This window comes from Haliotis asinina, chromosome 8 (assembly GCF_037392515.1).
Source record: "Haliotis asinina isolate JCU_RB_2024 chromosome 8, JCU_Hal_asi_v2, whole genome shotgun sequence".
Lineage (NCBI taxonomy): Eukaryota > Metazoa > Mollusca > Gastropoda > Lepetellida > Haliotidae > Haliotis > Haliotis asinina.
The window spans coordinates 37738283-37759584 of NC_090287.1; the positions used below are offsets into that span (position 1 = coordinate 37738283).

Here is a 21302-nt window from a genome sequence, read left to right on the forward strand (position 1 = left end):
AACTTCCTCTGGTACAGAGACTTTGGTTGTGATCACAGGTGTCTGCCTGCCTCTGGTACAAGAACTTTGGTTATGATCACAGGTTTCTGCCTACATCTGGTACACAGACTTTGGTTGTGATCACAGGTGTCTGCCTGCCTCTGGTACAGAAACTTTGGTTATGATCACAGGTTTGTGCCTACATCTGGTACACAGACTTTGATTGTAATCACAGGTGTCTTCCTGCCTCTGGTCCACAGACTATGGTTATGATCACAGGTGTCTGTCTACCTCTGGTACACAAACATTGAGGTGAAGGGTATCCACAGCGTTTAATGTAAACATCTTGTTTGATCTCAGATACATGGCCCCAAAACCTTGAATGCTTACAGACATTATTGTGGGAAGCTAGTGTCTTTATCTTGAGGGAACATCAATGATTGTGACTTTTATAGGGATGGTGGTGAGAGATTTGTTACCCCATCTTATGAGATAATAGTAAGTAAAGGATCATTAGCGGAAGACAGCTTGTTCTAATAGTGGATACTGAAAGGTCAGCTTTCTACTTTGACGTGTGTTTTTAGAATAGGAATTGAATAAAATATTTGATGTGTCTGTGAAGCTGCATGTGTGAATTTGAAATCTCATTGCAAGTGCTTGTGGATTACCTGGCTGTTCTGCCAGCAAGTAGTCTCCCATCATGAAAAGTGACAACTAAATAATGATCGTTTGTCAAACAACTTTTTTATTCAGGTTTCCATTATGTTCAGTTATGAGACAAACCATCTGATGTAGTCTGTCCATTATTCAGGTGATATCACTGTAGTACCCATCAAAAATGTGTTTCATACATGTGGGGAATCAAACCCACGTCATCAGCATTTGAAGGTAACGCTTTCATCCCTAACCTACCTGAACAACATTGATAGTGAAAATTAATAACAAGATACACACACACACACTGATCTACAAATGTTCAACAATGTGCTCAACATGTAAATGCCTCAGGCAAGAGAATGGCTCCAGTAGTCAGTTAGGATAGTCATCCAGTGTAGTAAGAAAACTATCCATTGATACAAACTTGAGTGTCTTTGTGTCCACCTTCATGCTGCTTGTTCCCCTTACACTCGACAGGCTTGATTAGGAATTCATACCGACATGAACATACTCTGGGTTGCTGATAAGTAGGTAGGCAAATATAGTCCTCCATTTGTTACCATCCATGACCCTGGATAACTGGCCAGTTTGTTTGTCCAACCTATTAGCAGGTCAACACTTTTATAAGGGATTATCATTATAGAAGGGCAGCTGACTGCTGGCTTACATTACAGGGCGTTGGCTTGCTTTGACCGCTTTCTGGGTTTAGCTCCGCTTTAGAGACACATACATTTCCAACAGTCTGAGATTTTCTTATCAAGGGGAATGTGGTTATTTCCATGTTCATTATCAACACATCCTAATAATTCCTGAGAGAAAATATTGTGTTGTGTTACTGTAAGAGTTGAAAGCCATGTTAAACTTCACTTATCACTTATTGCTCGTTTGCTCCCTTGCTCACACCCTCACTCACTCACTCACTCACTCACTCATGAGCGAAAACCTACCTTGGTTAAAAAAGTTATACAAGTTGTTTTGTGCTTCAGAATATTCTAGCATGTTGGAGGTAATATCATAGTTTAACATGATACTCTCCTGACAGTCGGCCAACTTGTTTTAATTTGTCTTGATAGCCGTTGCGCTGCCTTCCCATCCAGGTACTATCAAAGTGTGGTGGTAGCTTGTGTATACACATAGAGCCGGTAGTTACAACAATCCACATTTCTCATTAATTACCTCTGATTGCCACCTTTATCTTTATGTATGAAGTTGAGTGCTTGAGTTATCAGCATAACGCCTTTCCAATTATACTATATTGAATCATATCATGTACTGCCCTAACCGTATGTAATTTCCTCTGTCTCAACTGTGTAGTTCCCTGTGTTTAATATTTCATCATGATCCCCCTTAGAATACTTCATTTACTGCTAGTTTAGTCTATGCTGCTAGGCTGGATTTACATTGCCATCAGCTGGTGTGAGGAAGCCTGCAGGTAATGGCCGTTTGGGGACTACACATAAAAGATCAGCCTCTCTTCTTGAGGACTCTGCAGAATCTCTGAACACTTGGGGCACTTTGTTAATATGATGTGCACAGCTGTGCTGATTTCATAGGGAGGTATAATATTTATCTTTCTTGGACAAACACCAAAGTGTTCAAGTGCTTTTGAATTGAAATCCTAGCCTGCAGCATTTTACACAGAGAAAACAACTGAATATTGACACCCAACTTGGTTGCAGTACTTGACACAGAGAGAAAACATGAATACTTACACCCAACTTGGTTGCAGGACTTGACACAGAGAGAAGATATGAATACTTACACTCAACTTGGTTGCAGGACTTGACACAGAGAGAAGACATGAATACTTACACCCAACTTGGTTGCAGGACTTGACACTAAGAGAACACCTGAATATTTACACTCAACTTGATTACAGCACTTGACACAATGAGAACACCTGAATATTGACACCTAACTAAGCTGTTGTACTTGACACAGAGAGAAGACATGAATATTGACACCCAACTTGACTACAGCACTTGACACAGAGAGAACATGTGAATATTGACACCCAACTTAGCTTCAGCACTTGACACAAAGAGAGAACACCTGAATATTAACTCCCACCTTGGCTGTTGTACTTGACACAGAGGGAACACCTGAATATTGACACCCAACTTGACTACAGCACTTGACACAGAATGAACACCTGAACATTGACACCCAACTTGGCTATTGTACTTGACACAGAGATAATACTGATTGACACCTAACTTGGCTGTTGTACTTGACACAGAGGGAACACCTGCATATTGGCACCCAACTTGACTACAGAACTTGATACAGAATGAACACTGAATGAATATTGACAATTGCAGCCAGAATGAGTACCTTAACAGAACATAAACATCTCTGATATCTAGGAGATGATTTGACCAACCACATTTTTCTGGAACTGCCTGACATGTACTAGAACTAAGTCTCCTTCTATCAATACAGAAACCATCTGGCCTCCAGCTAATGTACAATAAAGAGCTCTGTGATAGGTGATGGGGAATGGCAGTGTAAACAGGATGGATTGAAACTATGGGTCCACTGTAGACGTATCAAGTGTGATATTCATCAAATTTGTTACGTAAGATTCCTGTGGAAATAATTATGCTGGACTAAAAAATGGTGGAGGGTGGCTTGCATGATGATGAAAGAAGTGACTTCATACCCGAAATGAAGTCATAAGTCAAAATTTCCTCAGCATCTGAGTCTCTGATTTCCTTTGGGCTCATTTTCACTTTTAGTGTAATAATCGCTTTCCATCAGATTCATATATTTTATGAGACTTAACCCACAGTATGATTCTTTCATTTGGTATGGTATTCATCTAGAACCAGACATTGGTATCTGATCAGAATTGTGCATTGTTTCAGTTTTGAAGTTTTAAATTGTTTGGGTGGCATTTTAGAAGTTTTGAAGTACAATCTAGAACAGACTTTATGGATAACAACTTCTTTCCTTCATGATTCCAATGTTTCGATACAGATTCTTGTACAAGATGTGTTCTAAATTCTGAAGTTGTTTGACAAGCAGTCCTCTGTCAGTCACAGAGACACATTTCTGTACTCGGGCTGAATGGTGTATAGGTGGGGTACATGTGTTCCAACCAGACAAAAATACCGCATGCCAGTTTCCGCAGATGTCCGTGTAGAGTGATGCAGGTCCCAATGTGTTTATCATGCGGGTCCCTGGCACACGCAAATGTTAGGGTCATTACAGATGCAGAAATACACATATAGAGACATTAAACCAGAATGTCCTTTGATTTATGTTGTAGTCAGGCAGTTGGTTGGGAGATCACTCTCTATGATTAATTTCTGGGCAGGTATTTGTGTCCATTGAACTTTACCGCTGACAAGCAGCTGAAAACCACCTGATTTTCTTATGACTGTAGTTACTCTGTTATGCCATTGTATGTTCTTTAATGCTTTTCACTTGTATATATGGCTGGTATGACATTAACAATCAAGGTTTTGTTTTTGAATTGATTGATTTGTAATTGCACTGATATTCAGCTACGCATACAGAATTTTTGGTCAAACTTTTATGTTTTCAGATTTACATGAGTCAGTGAGATAGATTTAAGAGAAATAAACAGATATAACATCCCCACTGATGCCTATTGAAGCATATTTGCTTTTGTGTGTGTTTGTTAATGGGTGAGTGAATGAAAGAGTGAGTCAGGCTTTAATGCTGTTTTATACCGTATCCCAATCACTGTATCAGCTTAATATCTGAGGAACACAAGATGTGATGTGTGACAGTTGCCAGTACATCGACGCACTGGAGCATGGATATGGTGTATACAAACCTAGAAATATAGTCAAAGCAAATGATCTTGGCTTCATACCTGCAATCATTAATGTCTGGCTTGCCCAATAAATGGTTGTAAAATCAATCAATTAAATATTTATCTTTATCTACATGTTTGGGTTTTCTTGTTGAATGATAAATTGAGACATTTGGTCCTACAATACATTCTGTTACAAGAGGATTATTTTGAGTAACATAAAGGACAATTGTATGGACTTGATGGTGGGCTTCTGCTTCCACAGGCTTATACAGATGCAGTGTTATCAGACAGAAGTTTCCAAAGAAATGCTGTCTTGAATGATGCAGAGTAAATGGGTTTTGATAGAAGGATCAGAGGCCTGCCTGTATCAGACTACTACAGGGTTTGTTTGCAGGCACAGACTGGTATTTGTGAGAAGGCTTATTTTAGGGATGGTCTGTGGAAGCGTTGTTTTAACTTGAAATGCCCACCGCTCTCTCTTGCTGATGACTTTGATATGGACATCAGAATGTGTACATTTTATAATTGTTACCCCAAGGATTGGCTTGCAGTTGTACCTCTTGGGATGGGCTTTCAGAGTTAAGGAGAACTGTATTTCCTCTAATGGGTGCCCAGGCTGCTGTAGTACAGTGTGAGATAGGCCGTTGGAGTTAAGGAGAACTGTACTTCATCTAATAGGTGCCCAGGGCACTGTGGTACAGAGTGAGATTCACTGTCAGAGTTAAGAAGAACAGTATTTCCTCTAACAGGTACCCAGCTGTGGGCTTTTAAGGAGAACAGTATTTCCTCTAATAATAGACACTGGCCTCATGTAAGTGCTGGGTACAAAACGGCAGGAAACTAAACAATAAGTGTGTGAACTGATGGTAATATTAGATTTGAATAACTTACATCTTAAAATAAATTCTGCATGCACATAATATTCTCTTTCAATTGTCAGTGTTTTTCAGACTGTTGCTTTTACAATATTGTAGCTAAAAGATTGTCATGAAAAGCTTTTTCCGTGAGGAAGCACTATGGGATTTTAGGGGAAATATGGTATGTTTAATCTTGCTATTAAAGTCCCACATCCTTTGCACTGAATAATGTTTTAAGATGTGTATTTTGGATAGATAAAACAAATAAACTATGGTCCAGCCATTGTAATATGATCTTAATGTAATGAGTCTTAATTTCTCTGATAGCATGACTCAAAGCACATATGGTTTACCGTGGAGTCATGCTTTTGGGGGACTGCCATGGGGCAGTTTCTTGGGGGTGTACCATGGGGCAGTTTGTTTGGGGGAGTACCATGGGGTCATGCTTTTGGGGGAGTACCATGGGGCAGTTTTTTTGGGGTAGTACCATGGGGGAGGTAAAATGGTGGTAGCATTGTGGGATAGCACCATGGGGATATTACCTACAAGGTACTACCATAGGATATTGCAGCGTGGGTAGTATTGTGGGATAGTACCATGCATAGTACCTTGAGGATAGTGTTGTGGGACAGTACCCTGTGGTACTTGACAGCTAACATAAAATTAATTTCATCTTTTTATATTTTCATGAGTGAGTGAGTTGGTTTTTGTCACTTTTAGCAGTGAGTGGACATGTCAGACAATCAGTAGATGTATCAGGCAGTTAGTGGGTGTGTCAGGCAGTCAGTGGGCTTGTCAAGCAGTCAGTGGGCATGTCTTGCAGTCAATGGGGGTGTCCTGCAGTCAGTGGATATGGCAGTGAGTGGTCGTATTCGACGGTCAATGGATATGGCAGTCAGTGGGTGTGTCTGGCAGTCAGTGGATATGGCAGTCATTGGACATACAGTGATGGTGTCAGTTCGCCTGGAGTCCTGTGTGGAATCTGACTCACAGGGTGTTGATTATCTATATATAGTGTTTGTCAAGCAAATGCAGAAACCAGTCCTAAACCAGTCTCTTTAACCAGTCTCTTCAGATATTTTATATTTGTGGAAGAAGGTGTTTCTTTTAAGTAAACTGTGTCAACATTTCTTTAGTCTAACAGACTTTCAGAATCGTTTTCCTGTTATCAAGTAATATCCTATTAACTGATCTTACCATACCAACTGCAGCTTTTTCTAAACTCACAATTTGGACTCAAAATACAAACTGAAGTCCATTTCTGGTGTCCCCCTGCCGTCATATTGCTGAAATATTACATAAAAGTAAACCCAGAAACTCACTCACATATATTTACTTGTCTTCACAGTTTGTTTTTCTGTAGATAAAATCTCAAAAAAAAAATCTTTAATGTGCCCCAATCACTAATCAGAGCTGTGGTCCTTAGTTACCAGGATCTGCAGATGTGAACCTTGTAAAGTAGGTTATAATTACTGGTGTGTCACCACTGCATGCAAGTCAGCACAAATTTCCAACCTGTGAAAGTCTGGGTTAGAATAGATCTCCAATAACCCTTGCTTGTCGTAATACGGGACTAACACGATCCTGTTGTCAGATTGACTGACTTGGTTTACACGTGTCGTCATATCCTAACTTTCACAGATGATGCTCATGATGTTGATCACTGAATTTTCTGGTCCAGACTTTATTATAAACAGACCCCATCATATATCTGGAATATTGCTGAGTGCAGTGTAAAACTAAACTCTCACTCACTCACTCACTCACTCACTCACTCACTCACTCACTCACTCACTCACTCACTCACTCACTCACTCACTCACTCACTCACTCACTCACTCACTCACTCACTCACTCACTCACTCACTCACTCACTCACTCACTCACTCACTCACTCACTCACTCACTCACTCACTCACTCACTCACTCACTCACTCACTCACTCACTCACTCACTCACTCACTCACTCACTCACTCACTCACTCACTCACTCACTCACTCACTCACTCACTCACTCACTCACTCACTCACTCACTCACTCACTCACTCACTCACTCAAAGTATCCAGTGAATGTTAGACATGAAACCAGCATGCTATGACCTGCAATAAACTACATTTGCAACAAACATGCTTGTAATGAAGTGACAGATATCAAGAACTCTTGTTCTTGTTCCAGACACCAAAAGTTGTTTTTGTTTTTTTTGAGTTCCTTATAAGCTGATTGTAACTGACTTACAATTAAGTGAGTGAGTGAGTATGGTTTTACGCCACTTTTAGCAATATTCCAATGATATTACGGCAGGGGACACCAGAAATGGGTTTCACAAATTGTACCCACGTGGGGAATCAAACCCGTGTCTTCAGTGTGATGAGCAAATGCTTTAACCACTAGGCTACCCCACTGGCCACTTACAGTTAATAAACTGTGACAACTGATATGAGAATTACACCTAAATTCAGCTGTCATTAGTTGATTTCTTAAAACGGTACGTGAGTGTGTAAGTTTAGCTTGATAGAGCTTTTAGCAATATTACAGCAATATCAATAATGGGATTCTCACATTGCACCATGTGGGGAAACAAACCCGGGACAGTGGCCTGAAAAGTGAACACTTTAACCACTATGCTACCCACTGCCCCAATTTTTTTAAAGAAACAAATGCTTCAACATTATGTTTTCTTTGTGTAGCAGTGATTTGATCATTCCATTGGCCTTGAAACCTTGAATAAGCTGTCTAGACACTATTTATAATCATACTTTTCATTGTGATGGAGACAGTCCTTTCCAGACAAATGAATTAGTTTTGTGGAAGTTGGTATGCATGATCATGAAACAACCAGTACACGGGTAGTATTGTTAAAGTAGACATTGTTTTTAGCATTATGACCTACTCACAAATCATAATGTCATGTAATGTGTTGACTGTTTAGGTTCGTTGACGTAACTGTCAATATGATAATCTCAGTGGTTCGGTGACAGGAAAGCTGGGCTTACATTAAGCTATGATGTCAGTGTAAGTGGTTGAGTATCCTGGCCATCAATCACCTCCCACAAATGTTCCCCTGACCTCCCCTAGAGCAAGAGCTGCCCCCAACACAGGCAACAACAATGGGCTATTTCATTCATGATTCCATGCAAGCTTCACCACATATAATGTCATTTTTAACTAAGACACTTGCATGTGAGACAGTGAACCCTTTTCTTTAGCAATTTGCATTTTAAAGAGATGATGACACAGCTGGGGAAATATAATTATATATTGCCATCAGATTCTGGACTTAGGTTTGGTGCCTGCTGTCTGATGTTGGTTGTATGCCTGGTCCCTGGTCTGGTCCCCGAACAGCATTATTTCATTACAGCCCATTCCAACCCCTACCCCACCCCTGCAGTGCTAAAGCCCGAATTGAAGCAAGATTTCCCTAGGTTCTAACTCTTCCTTCTCACTGTGGTTCCATTTCAATTTAAAAAGAGTTCTTTGTTTCTATTGACATCATATCATATACATTTTTGCAGAATAGATATAAGTCAATTGCTCGGTTACGTCATAGCAAAGGACATTAAAATATGGTACTTGGCATTTGGCCTTAATGGGTACAACAAGAACTTGTCGGTTTTGAGTCTGTATAATGTGTCTGAGTGGTGTATTCATGCTTAACTATTGAATGGTATCTCAGTGAGATAGCACTATAAAACAAGCTGAAGTCTGGGCTGGTACAAGCAGCCACAAATATACATGCATGCATGTCATCATATGAGCGAAATATTCACCTGAGTAGACATATTCACCTGAGTAGACAAGTGCTCAAAATATTAATCACTGGATTGGGTCGTCTAGATGCAATTATTTAGAGCCCACTTGGTTTGTATTCAAAACTCACACAATTATGCACTCAAACATGTGCATGTGCATGCAATACTGCTGAGTTGTTTATAAACAAAACACACAGAAATATGCTCCCATGCATATATGCACACACACAACATGGCTGAGTATGTGATAAACAACACCCCCATAAGGATGCTCTCACACAAGCTGAAACTGGGAAGTCTACCTTCTTGCTACATGAGGAAGGTACTTTATGTTTCTGCTCCCAAGAACAAAGAAAACATTGCAATGATTCACCCCAGATTATATTTTGTGTATATATCACTCATCACCTACATGTTTCCCTACAGTTAAAGGGGCAGTAGGGTAGCCCAGTGGGTAAAGTGTTTGCTTGTCATGCCGAAGACCCAGGTTTGACTCCCCACATGGGTATAGTGTGTGAAGCCCATTTCTGGTGACCCTGTCATGATATTGCTGGAATATTGCTAAATGCAGTGTAGAAAACATACTCACTCACTCACCCTTCAGTTAGATCTTCATTCATTGTTGTCTAAAACTGGTTGAAGTCCAGAGAAGAAAGCTTCTTTCTACACAGAGACTGATATATGAGATGAGGTCTCGTCTCATATGAAGTGGTGTCATCAGTGCTTTGTGTTTCTGTGCACAGGGACAATAACAGCTTAAAGGAGTCTGCCATGTCCCTCCCATACCTGTTGTGTTGTCATATTCTTGTTGTGCTCCTTGTGATCCTACATTGTGCTGAGCCACAAGCCTGGCTTGGTAGTGTTTCAATAAAGAACATTCACACATGGCAGCAGTTCAACTGTGCCAGGTGAAGGGGTCACACATTGAAATCATTGAAATAGACCTGCAATCCTAAATGAGTGCTCCTGGGGTCCGGTTACAGGGGTAATCACTGTTTCTGTGGCTTCTTGGGAGGAGAAATAGATGACACAATGACTTTACTTCTTGTCTGGGACAGAGGTGTGATGTGATGAAGCACCATTTAGATAGTAACTGTGGGAAACATAACACCGTTAGGTGGAACAGTGTTAATTGCAGTACTTATAGATTACAGGAAATGAGAGATACCAGACTTCATCTAAAATAGGAACCACTTAAAATGGAACTAAAACATCACATTCACCTTTTTAGAGTCAGTTTAATTTGGCTAAAACAACACAAAAACAAGTTGTTTCAGTGTAGGATGTTTTATATAATTGCGCAGACATTTCTGTATTTCTGTGTGAAATGTGCTGAAGTCTGTTGGCAAGTCTTTTAATGATGTTGGCTTTACTACGCAGATGGTTTTTGATAAGGACATGCTTCGTCATGCTGATAAAACGTGTTAACTATGATTTGTCTATCTGTGGTATCCTTCTGTTTCTCATACTTTATGATTCCCCAGTCCAGCTTTTAACTTACACAATGAATCATGTTGAATTTCAGCATGTGTTTTAAAATGATAAAGTTTTTAGTCATTAATTAGAATTTTGTGAGGTAGATCATACACATTCATACACATGATTTTAAACCTTTTTGTGTTCGAAAGTATGATATGCATTGTCTCACTGAAAATTTCTATTTCAAATTTGTGTTTTTTCTACCTATTTTATTTGTTGGAGAAGTTGATATTTCTTCCTCCTGTAGTATTATCCAATTCTTCCCTTGCAGGGGAGGCCAATCTCTCCGCTGCCAGTCCAGTGTTCTGCAACTCGATATGGTTGCTGTCCTGATGGGGTGACTGCTGCACAGGGGCCTAACTACCGCAACTGTCCCATTGCCAGGACAATCGGTATGTACATCCTCGTTGTGATGTTGCCATGGAGACTGATTCATAGATCCTTGCTGTCCCAATGCCAGGAAAACGGATGCATAGATCTTTGCTGTGCTGTTGGCATGGAGACCAGTTTGTGTCTCTTTGCTGTGCTGTTGCCATGGAGACTAGTTCATAGATCTTTACTGTGCTGTTTCCATTCAGACTGGAACACAGATCCTTGTAGAGCTGTTGCCATGGAAACTGATACATAGATTCTTGCTGTCCTGCTGCCAGGGAAACTTATAAGTGGATACCTGCTATGTTGTTGCAAGGGAAAAGGAGACATAGACACTTTGCCACCTCGATGATGATAACACTTTTACGATTATGCACAAGCTGAACACAAATTAGTATGAGATAAAAAAATGTACCCAGATACAAACATCATATCACCATTATAGTTTTGTGTCTATGTAAGTGATAGTAAGTTTACTTATGGCAATATAGTTTTATGTTTTATTGCTAAAGCTTTAATGAAACGAATAGTTTTGTCCTTCTTAATCAGCATGTACTTAGTTGATTGCTTGAATCCGAGTATGCCTGAAATGGAGGAGACACATGCAATCTGCTACAATCTCCATTCAGCTGGGGAGCCTCACTGCCTGAAATACTACCCTGTCAAGCATGCAGGCTGAGGAATTACATGTCAACCCGACCCTACCAATAAACAAAGAATATGGGCTTCTAGTGTAAATTGCAATCTTCCATGATTGACTTCATTTCTTTAAGATGGTTGTGTTTGCCAGGTCCTGTACAATCTAATTCTGGTGTTGGAGGGTTGGGCACTGCATGGTTCTGGTTGTGCACAATGTATATACATATATCCCCATATGGGATCAGTTGTCGTTGACCGGACTTCATTTCCTCATCTTAAGTGATGGATTCCTGCAGATGGGTTGTAGTCTTCAGCCATGCCAGATTTCATGATCATATGAAATTTAATAAACTTGTGAGGGGATAAGTTGTCATACTGACTGTATTTTGTGAGGAATGGTCAGATGTAAAGGGAGGGAGTGGCGCTGGTGAGATTAGGAGGAGCCGTGAACAAATGGCAGATAAGGCACTTAAGCAAGATTCTGAGTGTCGATTTGTGTGCACCAGATATGTGCAGTATTATTATCAGTAAGATTTATTGCCAAAGTCTATCACAGCTATATGAGAAGCCATAAATAATGACACAGGTCATTTTAAAAAAATTTTATTAAAAAGTTATAAGTATGCACTATGTAGTGAGCTATTGTGGGAAAGAGGAGAGTGTGTGACACAAACTGTTACATATATGGGGAGCATAAATAGGTCACATTAAATGACTCGTTGGGGACAACAGAATATCATACAGTCCTTGCACCAGTCTCAAACCAAGAATGTACAATCTAATCTGTTGTACAGAAAATGAAACAAATATGCCCAGTATAGTATCGTAAACTAATGGTTCATTTACATTTTTAATTAAATAGTACCACTACAAGTGATATATTAAGAAAATATAAATACAGAATCTTAGATAGGATTCAGATAATAGGAAAATATGGAATATTAGTTTCATCATCATCTGTAATAGGTTAGCGAAAGAGTCCAGCTGAAAGTAACAAAAACTCTCCACATGGCTTGCCTATATTGTTTTTGGTCATTAGAAATATTTGGACAACAGCTGTTCTGAATAGATGTCATAGTGACAAATTGTATGAACTATTAGTTCATGATGATATCCCATGCAAAATAATAAAGCAAAATCCCTTGGCTCCTTTTTATTGTATTCTGTGAATATAACTGAAGAATGTTCTTTTCTGTAATACATGTTAGTTCAGCATTAGAAGTGTTTATTTTTTTATTTCCAGCTTTCAAAGTTACTCTTTCCATTCTTAATGACCATTCAGTGGTAAAGTGTGCTTCAGAATTTAAAGTTTCTGTTGTAAATGTATTAGCAACATATACTGATACATGTTCACAAGTTTCATCATATCTTACTGTTGTTTTTTAAAAAGTTTAAAAAGCTCAGTTTAGTTATTTTTTATTGAATTTGTAAAGGAGAAATTGTGGTATCATGAAAGCACATTGCAAGAAGTGCTTATCACAGAAAATTGTGTACAGTAGTTGTTGGCACACTGACTTCACAGAGAGACAACCACCCAGCCCACCCAGCCCCACCGGCCCAACCCACCTGTCAGGTATTGGAAGTGTGCATCACTGAACAATCATGAACAATGCTATAGTGTCCCTTAACCATGGGTCATTTATACATGTCTTGCTGGGTCTGATTCAGGTAATCTCATTGTCAAGGGACGAAATAGGATTGACATGTTTTCTTCTGACGAGTTAAATTCCTCGAACAAGTCAATGAAGTAAGGATTATTAATCATTAACAAAGATGGGAATACATTTTGCTTCTGTTTAATCCTTGTTGTGTATGACATAGAACAATATTTCATATCTGTAAGTTAAAAAAATTAATGCTTCAGTGTTAAAGTGTGAACCCTGATCTGTCTTTGCTCTGGATAAATGTGATGCATTGTGAGAATTTTATATTTGGTTTCTATTAAGGATTATTTAAAGGATAATTTTGTCATAATTGGGCAGTAGGGTACTTTTGTGGTTAAGACCCGGGATCGATTCCCCACATGGGAACAATGTGTGAAGCCCATTTTTAGGGTCCCTAGGCATTGCTGGAATATTGTTTAATGCAGTGTAAAACTAAAATCATTCATAATGAACATCTATGGCACAGATTCGGAAAAGATTTCAAAAGCCAATTTCTTTAAACCTATATCCCAATCATTTCCCAAAGTGTTTTATTTAATATTTTACTTTATACGATAAAATTTTCTTTCTGCAGAGAGAAAGGTAACATGCATAGAATGATATAGCTTGGAAATTCCTTTCATGAACCAAGAATCTTAACAGTATTATGTGATAAACTGTAAGCAAACATATTCTGGATCACACATCAGGTTGGAAATGTTATTCACGAAAAGGCTGATCACCCATTGTTTGTGTAACAATGGAAAAGAAACAAGGCCGACTAACACCATGGAGGTGAAAAACTATATGACCTGAGAGACAAGTTTTAAATCAATGACCCATTCCCCCATCACATCTCACAGTCGGGGCGGGTGTTGGGGCAGAAATGGAAGTTTGCTGTAGTCCATTGTGTTTCCACCTTCACAGTATACAGCCTTACCTGCTCATGTTTTACACCACTGGGTCCCAACCCACAAGATGTTCATACAGCTATGACATTTGTAAGACTATTCTAACATATGGACAGGGGTGGAAGTAACTTTTACACAGTGGTACAAGTAAAATCACTTGCTTTGATTATTTTTCCATTTTACAGGCTAATTTTCTTGTTTAATTTTTAGGTAAATAATATAATTAACATTGGATAGTGAAATGAACATCAATACAGCATGATATACTAAACTGCTTGCCTGACAGAAAATAACACTGAACTGGTACGTTGGGCAATGAGTTATATTCACCCCTGTATATAAGAGTTATGACAGGATGTAATGATATGAAAGCTTTGTGAATCAGAACCATGGTGCTCTCATTCTGTTTCAGGACTAACTATTGAGACAAAATAGCCAAACAATTTGATTGGTTAGTTATTAGCCTGGGGGTTGTCAAACACTTGTCAAGATGTAGTTCCTCAAAGTGGGGATTGAAATAGATTTGATAAAAGATGAGAGCAGAGATAATCAGATTCTGTGAATGGAGGAAAGTGGTACTGCCTTTACATACAACAAAACTGGGAGGGGCGTGTAGATTTTGGATTGTCATTAATCAGTAGATATCTCAGCATCTCAGTGATTTACCTGCAGCTGATAGCACCTTTTGAATGGCATTAAGAGAAATTAGATTAGGTTGATTAAAGCATGCCTCATCAATGTCTCTTGCCCTGACATGAAATGCGTGTTCTGTAGTGATGAATCTTGTCTTGCACAAAAATGTATCACGCTACATTATTTGTTAGAAAAATGATGAAATATAAATCTGTTAACCAGTTGAAAAAACAAGGATGTGAAATCGTTTACAAATTATGTAGAAAAAAATAGAAAGGTATTCCTATTAAAAATATATCATGAGGTATATCTCGTACAGTATGTGTTGTTATTGATCTGTCTTTGATCAAGTTGTTGTGATATCCCTGTTTCTCACATATGCAGTTTGACAAACTTACAAAGCACTGAGGTAGGGCAACCTAACATAATGATTGTCCATGAAATGAGACGGAACGCGTCAGTTTCATCTGAGTTTTCTGCAAGGTTTGTAGATGGTTTAGCCAGATGACAGGGTAGTATAAATCCCATGCTCAGCCGGTAGCTACACTCAAGCATGCTCTCCACTTGCTTCTATGCGGCGGGCTCTGAAAGAATGGGAAACAGCGATTTCACTTAAAAGTTCTTGAAACTAAAGTGCAAGGCAAAGGAAACTATAAATTGGATTTAACCAATGAATTACAAATATTCAGTTCTTTCAAGGAAGCTAACACCCTCTAAAACACTGCAAATCTAATGTTAAGCTATGTTACTCGTATTAAAAAATTTAAGCAACTGATATTAAATAAAACTTTCAGTTTTGTTTAATTTTTAGCTCCATCAAACATGGGTTTCTACATTTTGTGTTGCTGTTTAGGATCTTTCATTAAATTATGATATTAGTCATAGAAGTGTTAATGATTAAATATGAAACATAAAAAATGTAAAATAATATTAGCCTCTTAGCTGCAAATAATCATTAATATTGCTGCAAGAATCTGAACAATTTGAAAAGTTTATTGAAAGGAGAATATTCATTCAAGTCATTAGGTAATAATGAGTATCAAGTAGTGGTGAGGAGGGATTGACAGTTTAGAATAATGACTCACTGTGAGGAATTAATGTCTGTTTGAGTGTAATGTAGGCAGAGTGGCATGAAATAAAGTGAACTTTGAGTTCATTTGTGCTAAGGATGTGTGGGACTTTGACTTGACCTGATCTTCGGTTTATCTGACCATATAAATACCAAGGACAGTAAATTTCATAATGAGAGAAGTCCCGTGATCAGTGGTCAGTCATGAGATGACTAGCGTCAACAGGGTGGTCAAACATCACCGGGAATACATCCGCAATTGTCAAATGAGCAGGCAAGCAAGTTGAGAGACATTTCTTTTGTAATGTAATAAAATGGCCAGGGAGGACTGTCTGTGCTGACAATGGACTAAGTACCAGAGGTGATTTTCAAGAGAGGGGCTAGTTACAATAAGTGGACAGAATCCGGTGAATTAGAGTGGTAGCTGTAGTGGTGACTTCCTCTGGTCAGTCAGTCATATCAAAAAGCGTTCAGGCTAGCATTGGCCGTAAGCTAGGCCCCTTCAGCCAGGCGTGTGAGAGGGGCTTGATAATCACAGAGAACCTACCTACCTATCCCAAGCAGAAGGCTGTGTTGACTAGGGCCGTCTGCCTGCTTGTTTGCCTGCTCACCGACCCACCAACAGACACTAGCAGCCAGCATACTCTCAACAAGTGGCTTTACTCTTGCTGGGATACGCTTGTCTCTAGGGAACTTCCAAGCATCCCTTTTCATCATATGTTTTACCTGTGTCCATGCATACATTGCCGTCTACTCATAGCTTAATTGTTTCACTGGGATTTTTGAAGAGGCTGCATGTGAATGTCATCAGGATGACAGGAGTACCTTCTTAAAGAAACAGCCTTTTTTCTTCTTGGTGCAAGGTGTAATAATTGAGAATGGCAGAAGCTTTGATGCCAGTGGTTGTGTCACTTGCAGCATGTCGTCTGGCATCAGATCCCGGACCATGTGATGCATTTACTGTCAAATGGTTCTATGACGTCAGACTGGCCAGTTGCAGTAGATTCTGGTATGGTGGATGCAAAGGAAACAATAATCGCTTTGACACAAGGATTCAGTGTGCAAAATCTTGTGAAATGGTGCGAGAAAAAGTTGAATTTGATGATAAAAAATATAATTCTGAATTTACAGATCGGTGTAAACTGGAACGATCCCGAGGACCGTGTGCAAATTACACATTAAAGTGGTACTATGATGACCAGGCTAGCATGTGTAATATGTTTTGGTACGGAGGATGTGGTGGAAATGACAACCGATTCGATAAGGAGGATGAATGTGAATCTACCTGTGTAGCTAACGATGGCACAGGTAAGTTACTTATTCTCATTTGCTTTCATCCACTTATTTACAATGTTTCAAGTTGTTATCTACTGATGTATTACAGGATTAATATACATTTTATCCTGTTATCTATCAATTTCCCTGAGTCTATATACACAGCTTGAGCTAGCCTGTCAAATGTTTGTCTAATTCATATCAAAGGTTTGTGAAAGACCCACGTGGGAAGGTTGAATTTCAGTTGTTAGACAAGCTGGATAGATTAGCATGGAAACACCTCCTAACAACAAAATGATTTCAGGATTCAAAGTATGACATACATTTACTGAGAAAACATTTCAAATTGATAACAGCATCGCAAGAAAACCTTGAAATGTTCGGCTTGTTCCTGTTATATAATAAAAAAGCTTGCCATAGTAAAATATTAATGTGAACAAATTATGTAGTAGGGAACTATGTTTGAAATTGACTTTTTGTAAAAGAGATTTTGAGCCTGTGATCCAAGGGCATACACTTAGTGACATTTGAGGTACAGAGTGCTACAAGCAGGTCTGTCCCAGCACACAGATCAGCTAGGAGCAGTGTTTTGTCAATACTCTTGTGGAAAAAAATTCTTCGCATGTTTTATCCATCACTATTTCTTTTAAACTCAAAACCAAAGACATTCCAGTTTCTGTGGGAAAGGGGGGACACTGTTTGAACTTGAAAATGTAAAAATTTAAGTAATGGTTGTCCAATGCCGAAATAATTACTTCTGTAGTCAGCTAAGTGTACTGAACAGTAACCAAACACAGATTTTATTCCAAATTTTGTATATAATTTGTGTGTTTCATTTTTCTATTAGCTGAAGATAAACATAACCTCTTTTTTTTTTCTTTTTTTTTTTATAGAGGATATAGACATCTTTTCAGCAACACCCAGCATCATGAGTATTTGATATACACGTGCTCGTGATACAGTCAGAATGGGCTTCTTTTTGCAGACACTTTTTTTCAAATATGGATATGGTTTTGTCACTGTGTGTTTTTGAAAAGAAAATGTCAGTGTTACTGCTTTGCTTTAAAGAAGTATGTATTTGTGTTTTTCCAGCAGTAAATATCTGTGTATGGCTAATTTAATTATTTATGTAGCTGCAAGTGACAAGCCTTGAGTTGTGATCTTTCCCCCACTCCGACTGTGTTATGAATAAACGCTGACTCAGCTGTTTACAAATGTCGCTGTAAAATAGTTCAAATTACTTTGATGTCTATGTCAAACAGTAAGCTGGGTGCGTTTCAATACATATCTTCCTTGTTAAATGCTCCAGGGGTTAGAGTGGGAAATTATGTATTTTAGTAAGATCTATGTGCAAACTTAGAAAACAAGGGCCGAGACCAAGTACCCAAAAAGGAGATCAGGTTTTTGTATTTTCCATTGCATGGAGTAGTTGCCCACTTTGGAACCTACCCATACCTCAGTGCTGGTCTGTTGCTGTGTGCTAGTGTTGACTTTGTTATTTGTAGATGTGAACAAACAGTGGCGGCACTACAATCCAATGAATCATATGTTTGATGGACGACAGTGAGTCACTTGGACTAGATAGACAAGTCATTGACACCCGTCTTGTCTTTTTGCTCTATAAAGAATTATCTGTTACTCAGCTGTAAAGGGGAATGCACTTGTCTGTGTGTAGCAGTGTTCTGTTGATCACACTACTGTAGTATAACTTGGGGGCATGTACGTTGTTTGTAGCTCATGAATGTAACGGAACTAAAACTTGTTTGTGTCACCATTAAGATGGATGATAGTGTTGGTGACCAGAAAATACACGAGTTTGTGACGCTGACCGGAAAATACATGTGTTTATGAAAATACATGTGTTTATGATGCTGACCAGAAAATACATGAGGTTTAGATGTTGGCCAGAAAATACTCATGTTTGTGACATTGGCCAGATGGATGGTCATATGGATGATTGTGTCAGTGACATGAAAATGCATTATTTCTTTAAGAAGCTGGTTTGATGAAGAATAACATTTCTTATGGATAGACAACTATCGATTTCTATAAAGAAGTTAATTTTGTCTATCCATAAAAATTGTTCTTCTTCATGAAAATGCCTTGCTTGTGATTGCAGATTATAATTGTAAGTGAGTGATGGACCAGACTACACGTATGACTGCCTTGTTGAAAAAAGCACCACGCGTATATATGATAATATCTCTGACAGGCTGCCAGTATATAAAAAATTGTACCTTTTACAATCAAATGGTCACAAAAGACCAATCATTAATCTGGTCTTCAGTTGTTCGTCTTGTCTTTGCTCAAGTTCAGTTTTGTTGTTTCTCTACAGTCACTTGAGACTAAAGGTCTATATTTAAATGAGATTTGCGTGACTCAACTGTATTAACTGAGCACCGTAATCCTGACGTCTATGTAATCAACTTCCCTAAGCTCATCAATACCTATACTGTCTAATAATCTGTGTTATGACCTCTAATACTTTCAACTGCTGATTACCGATCACCACCAGCATGGTCGAGCACATTCATTCAATGAAAATTTCTAAAGAGTTGTGACTTTTGTTCACAAGCTGCTTGATCAGATTTACAACATTCAAGGTCAGAAAAGATTAGTGGTAGGCATGTGGAGGACATTTGTAAGTAGGACCTACTAGTGACAGAAAGGATGTCTCGAGCTATCTCCTATCTTGGATGTACAATAATTGACCAGCCTTTGCAATTATTTTCTGACAGGTACCACTCCTGGAGCAGGATATTCCCACCCTTTTGCTAACACTTGGTATCATCACTGTTTGTTAGTCAAATCAATGACATAAATGTGTGGCACACTACATGTGTTATACAGCATACATATAAATGTGTGATACATGGCCATATAACATACATATAAATGTGTGATACATGACCATGCAGCATACATATAAATGTGCGATACATGGCCATACAGCATACATATAAATGTGTGATACATGGCCATACAGCATACATATAAATGTGCGATACATGGCCATACAGCATACATATAAATGTGCGATACATGGCCATGCTGCATACATATAAATGTGCGATACATGGCCATGCAGCATACATATAAATGTGCGATACATGGCCATGCAGCATACATATAAATGTGCGATACATGGCCATGCAGCATACATATAAATGTGCGATACATGGCCATGCAGCATACATATAAATGTGCGATACATGGCCATGCAGCATACATATAAATGTGCGATACATGGCCATGCAGCATACATATAAATGTGTGATACATGGCCATGCAGCATACATATAAATGTGCAATACTTGGCCATACAGCATGCATACAAGGTGTGATCCATATAAATGTGTGGTACATGGCCATACAGCATACATACAAGGTGTGATACATGGTCATATGGCATGCATAGAAATGTTTGATACATTGCCATATGGCATACATATAAATGTTTGATGCCATATAGCACACACACAGTGTATGATACAGGGCCATATAACATACAATGTATGATGCATGGCCATACAGAATACATACAATGTGTTATACATGACCATGTAGCATATATATACATGTGTGCTACATGGTCATACAGCATACATAAAAATGTTTGATGCATTGCCATATAGCACACATACAGTGTGTGATACAGGGCCATATGACATACAATGTATGATGCATGGCCATACAGCATACATACAATGTGTGATACATGGCCATACAGCACACAAAAAATAAGTTATACATGGCCGTATAGCATAAATATAATTGTGTGAAACATGGTCATACAGCATACGTAAAACAAGTGATTTATTGTGGTAACACTTGAGTGATATATTGCCCAATACAAAGCAGACAGAAAACCCAGTGATGGTCAACACAGCAAGACTTTCATTGCATGTTTAGGTTGCCAATGCAAGCTAGTTTTCCAAGTCTATGTGGGAATAGACAGAGCTGAGTGAAATACCACATGTCAGTATCTGTATCGATACTGTAAAAAATATAATCCCCTGATAACATTTGTGAAGGGAGAACTCAGTGATGTGTTCAGGTGATATATGAGGCCTGTTTTGATCAACCAGATGCCATGTCATGTACATATACTTTCTATAATCCAGGTATACTTCTAGAGGTATTCTTCAGTACTGTAGCCCCAGAACTAGACTGATACCTTGTCTCTAAAAATATTTAATATTGATAGAAGCAAACAACTTCTTCAAATGAAAAAAGACAATGGAAGATTA

General features: G+C 38.7%; 1 protein-coding gene across 11 annotated transcripts in view; it reads left to right on the top strand.

Moving 5' to 3' along the window:
• LOC137293771 (papilin-like) overlaps window positions 1-21302 on the top strand; it is a 150831-nt gene that overhangs the window by 41415 nt on the left and 88114 nt on the right. For all 11 annotated transcript variants that reach the window (XM_067824485.1, XM_067824491.1, XM_067824488.1 and 8 more), the window contains 2 exons: window positions 10782-10902; window positions 16909-17085. In XM_067824485.1, coding sequence (XP_067680586.1) covers window positions 10782-10902; window positions 16909-17085 — 298 coding nt within the window. The remainder of the gene's footprint in view (window positions 1-10781; window positions 10903-16908; window positions 17086-21302) is intronic.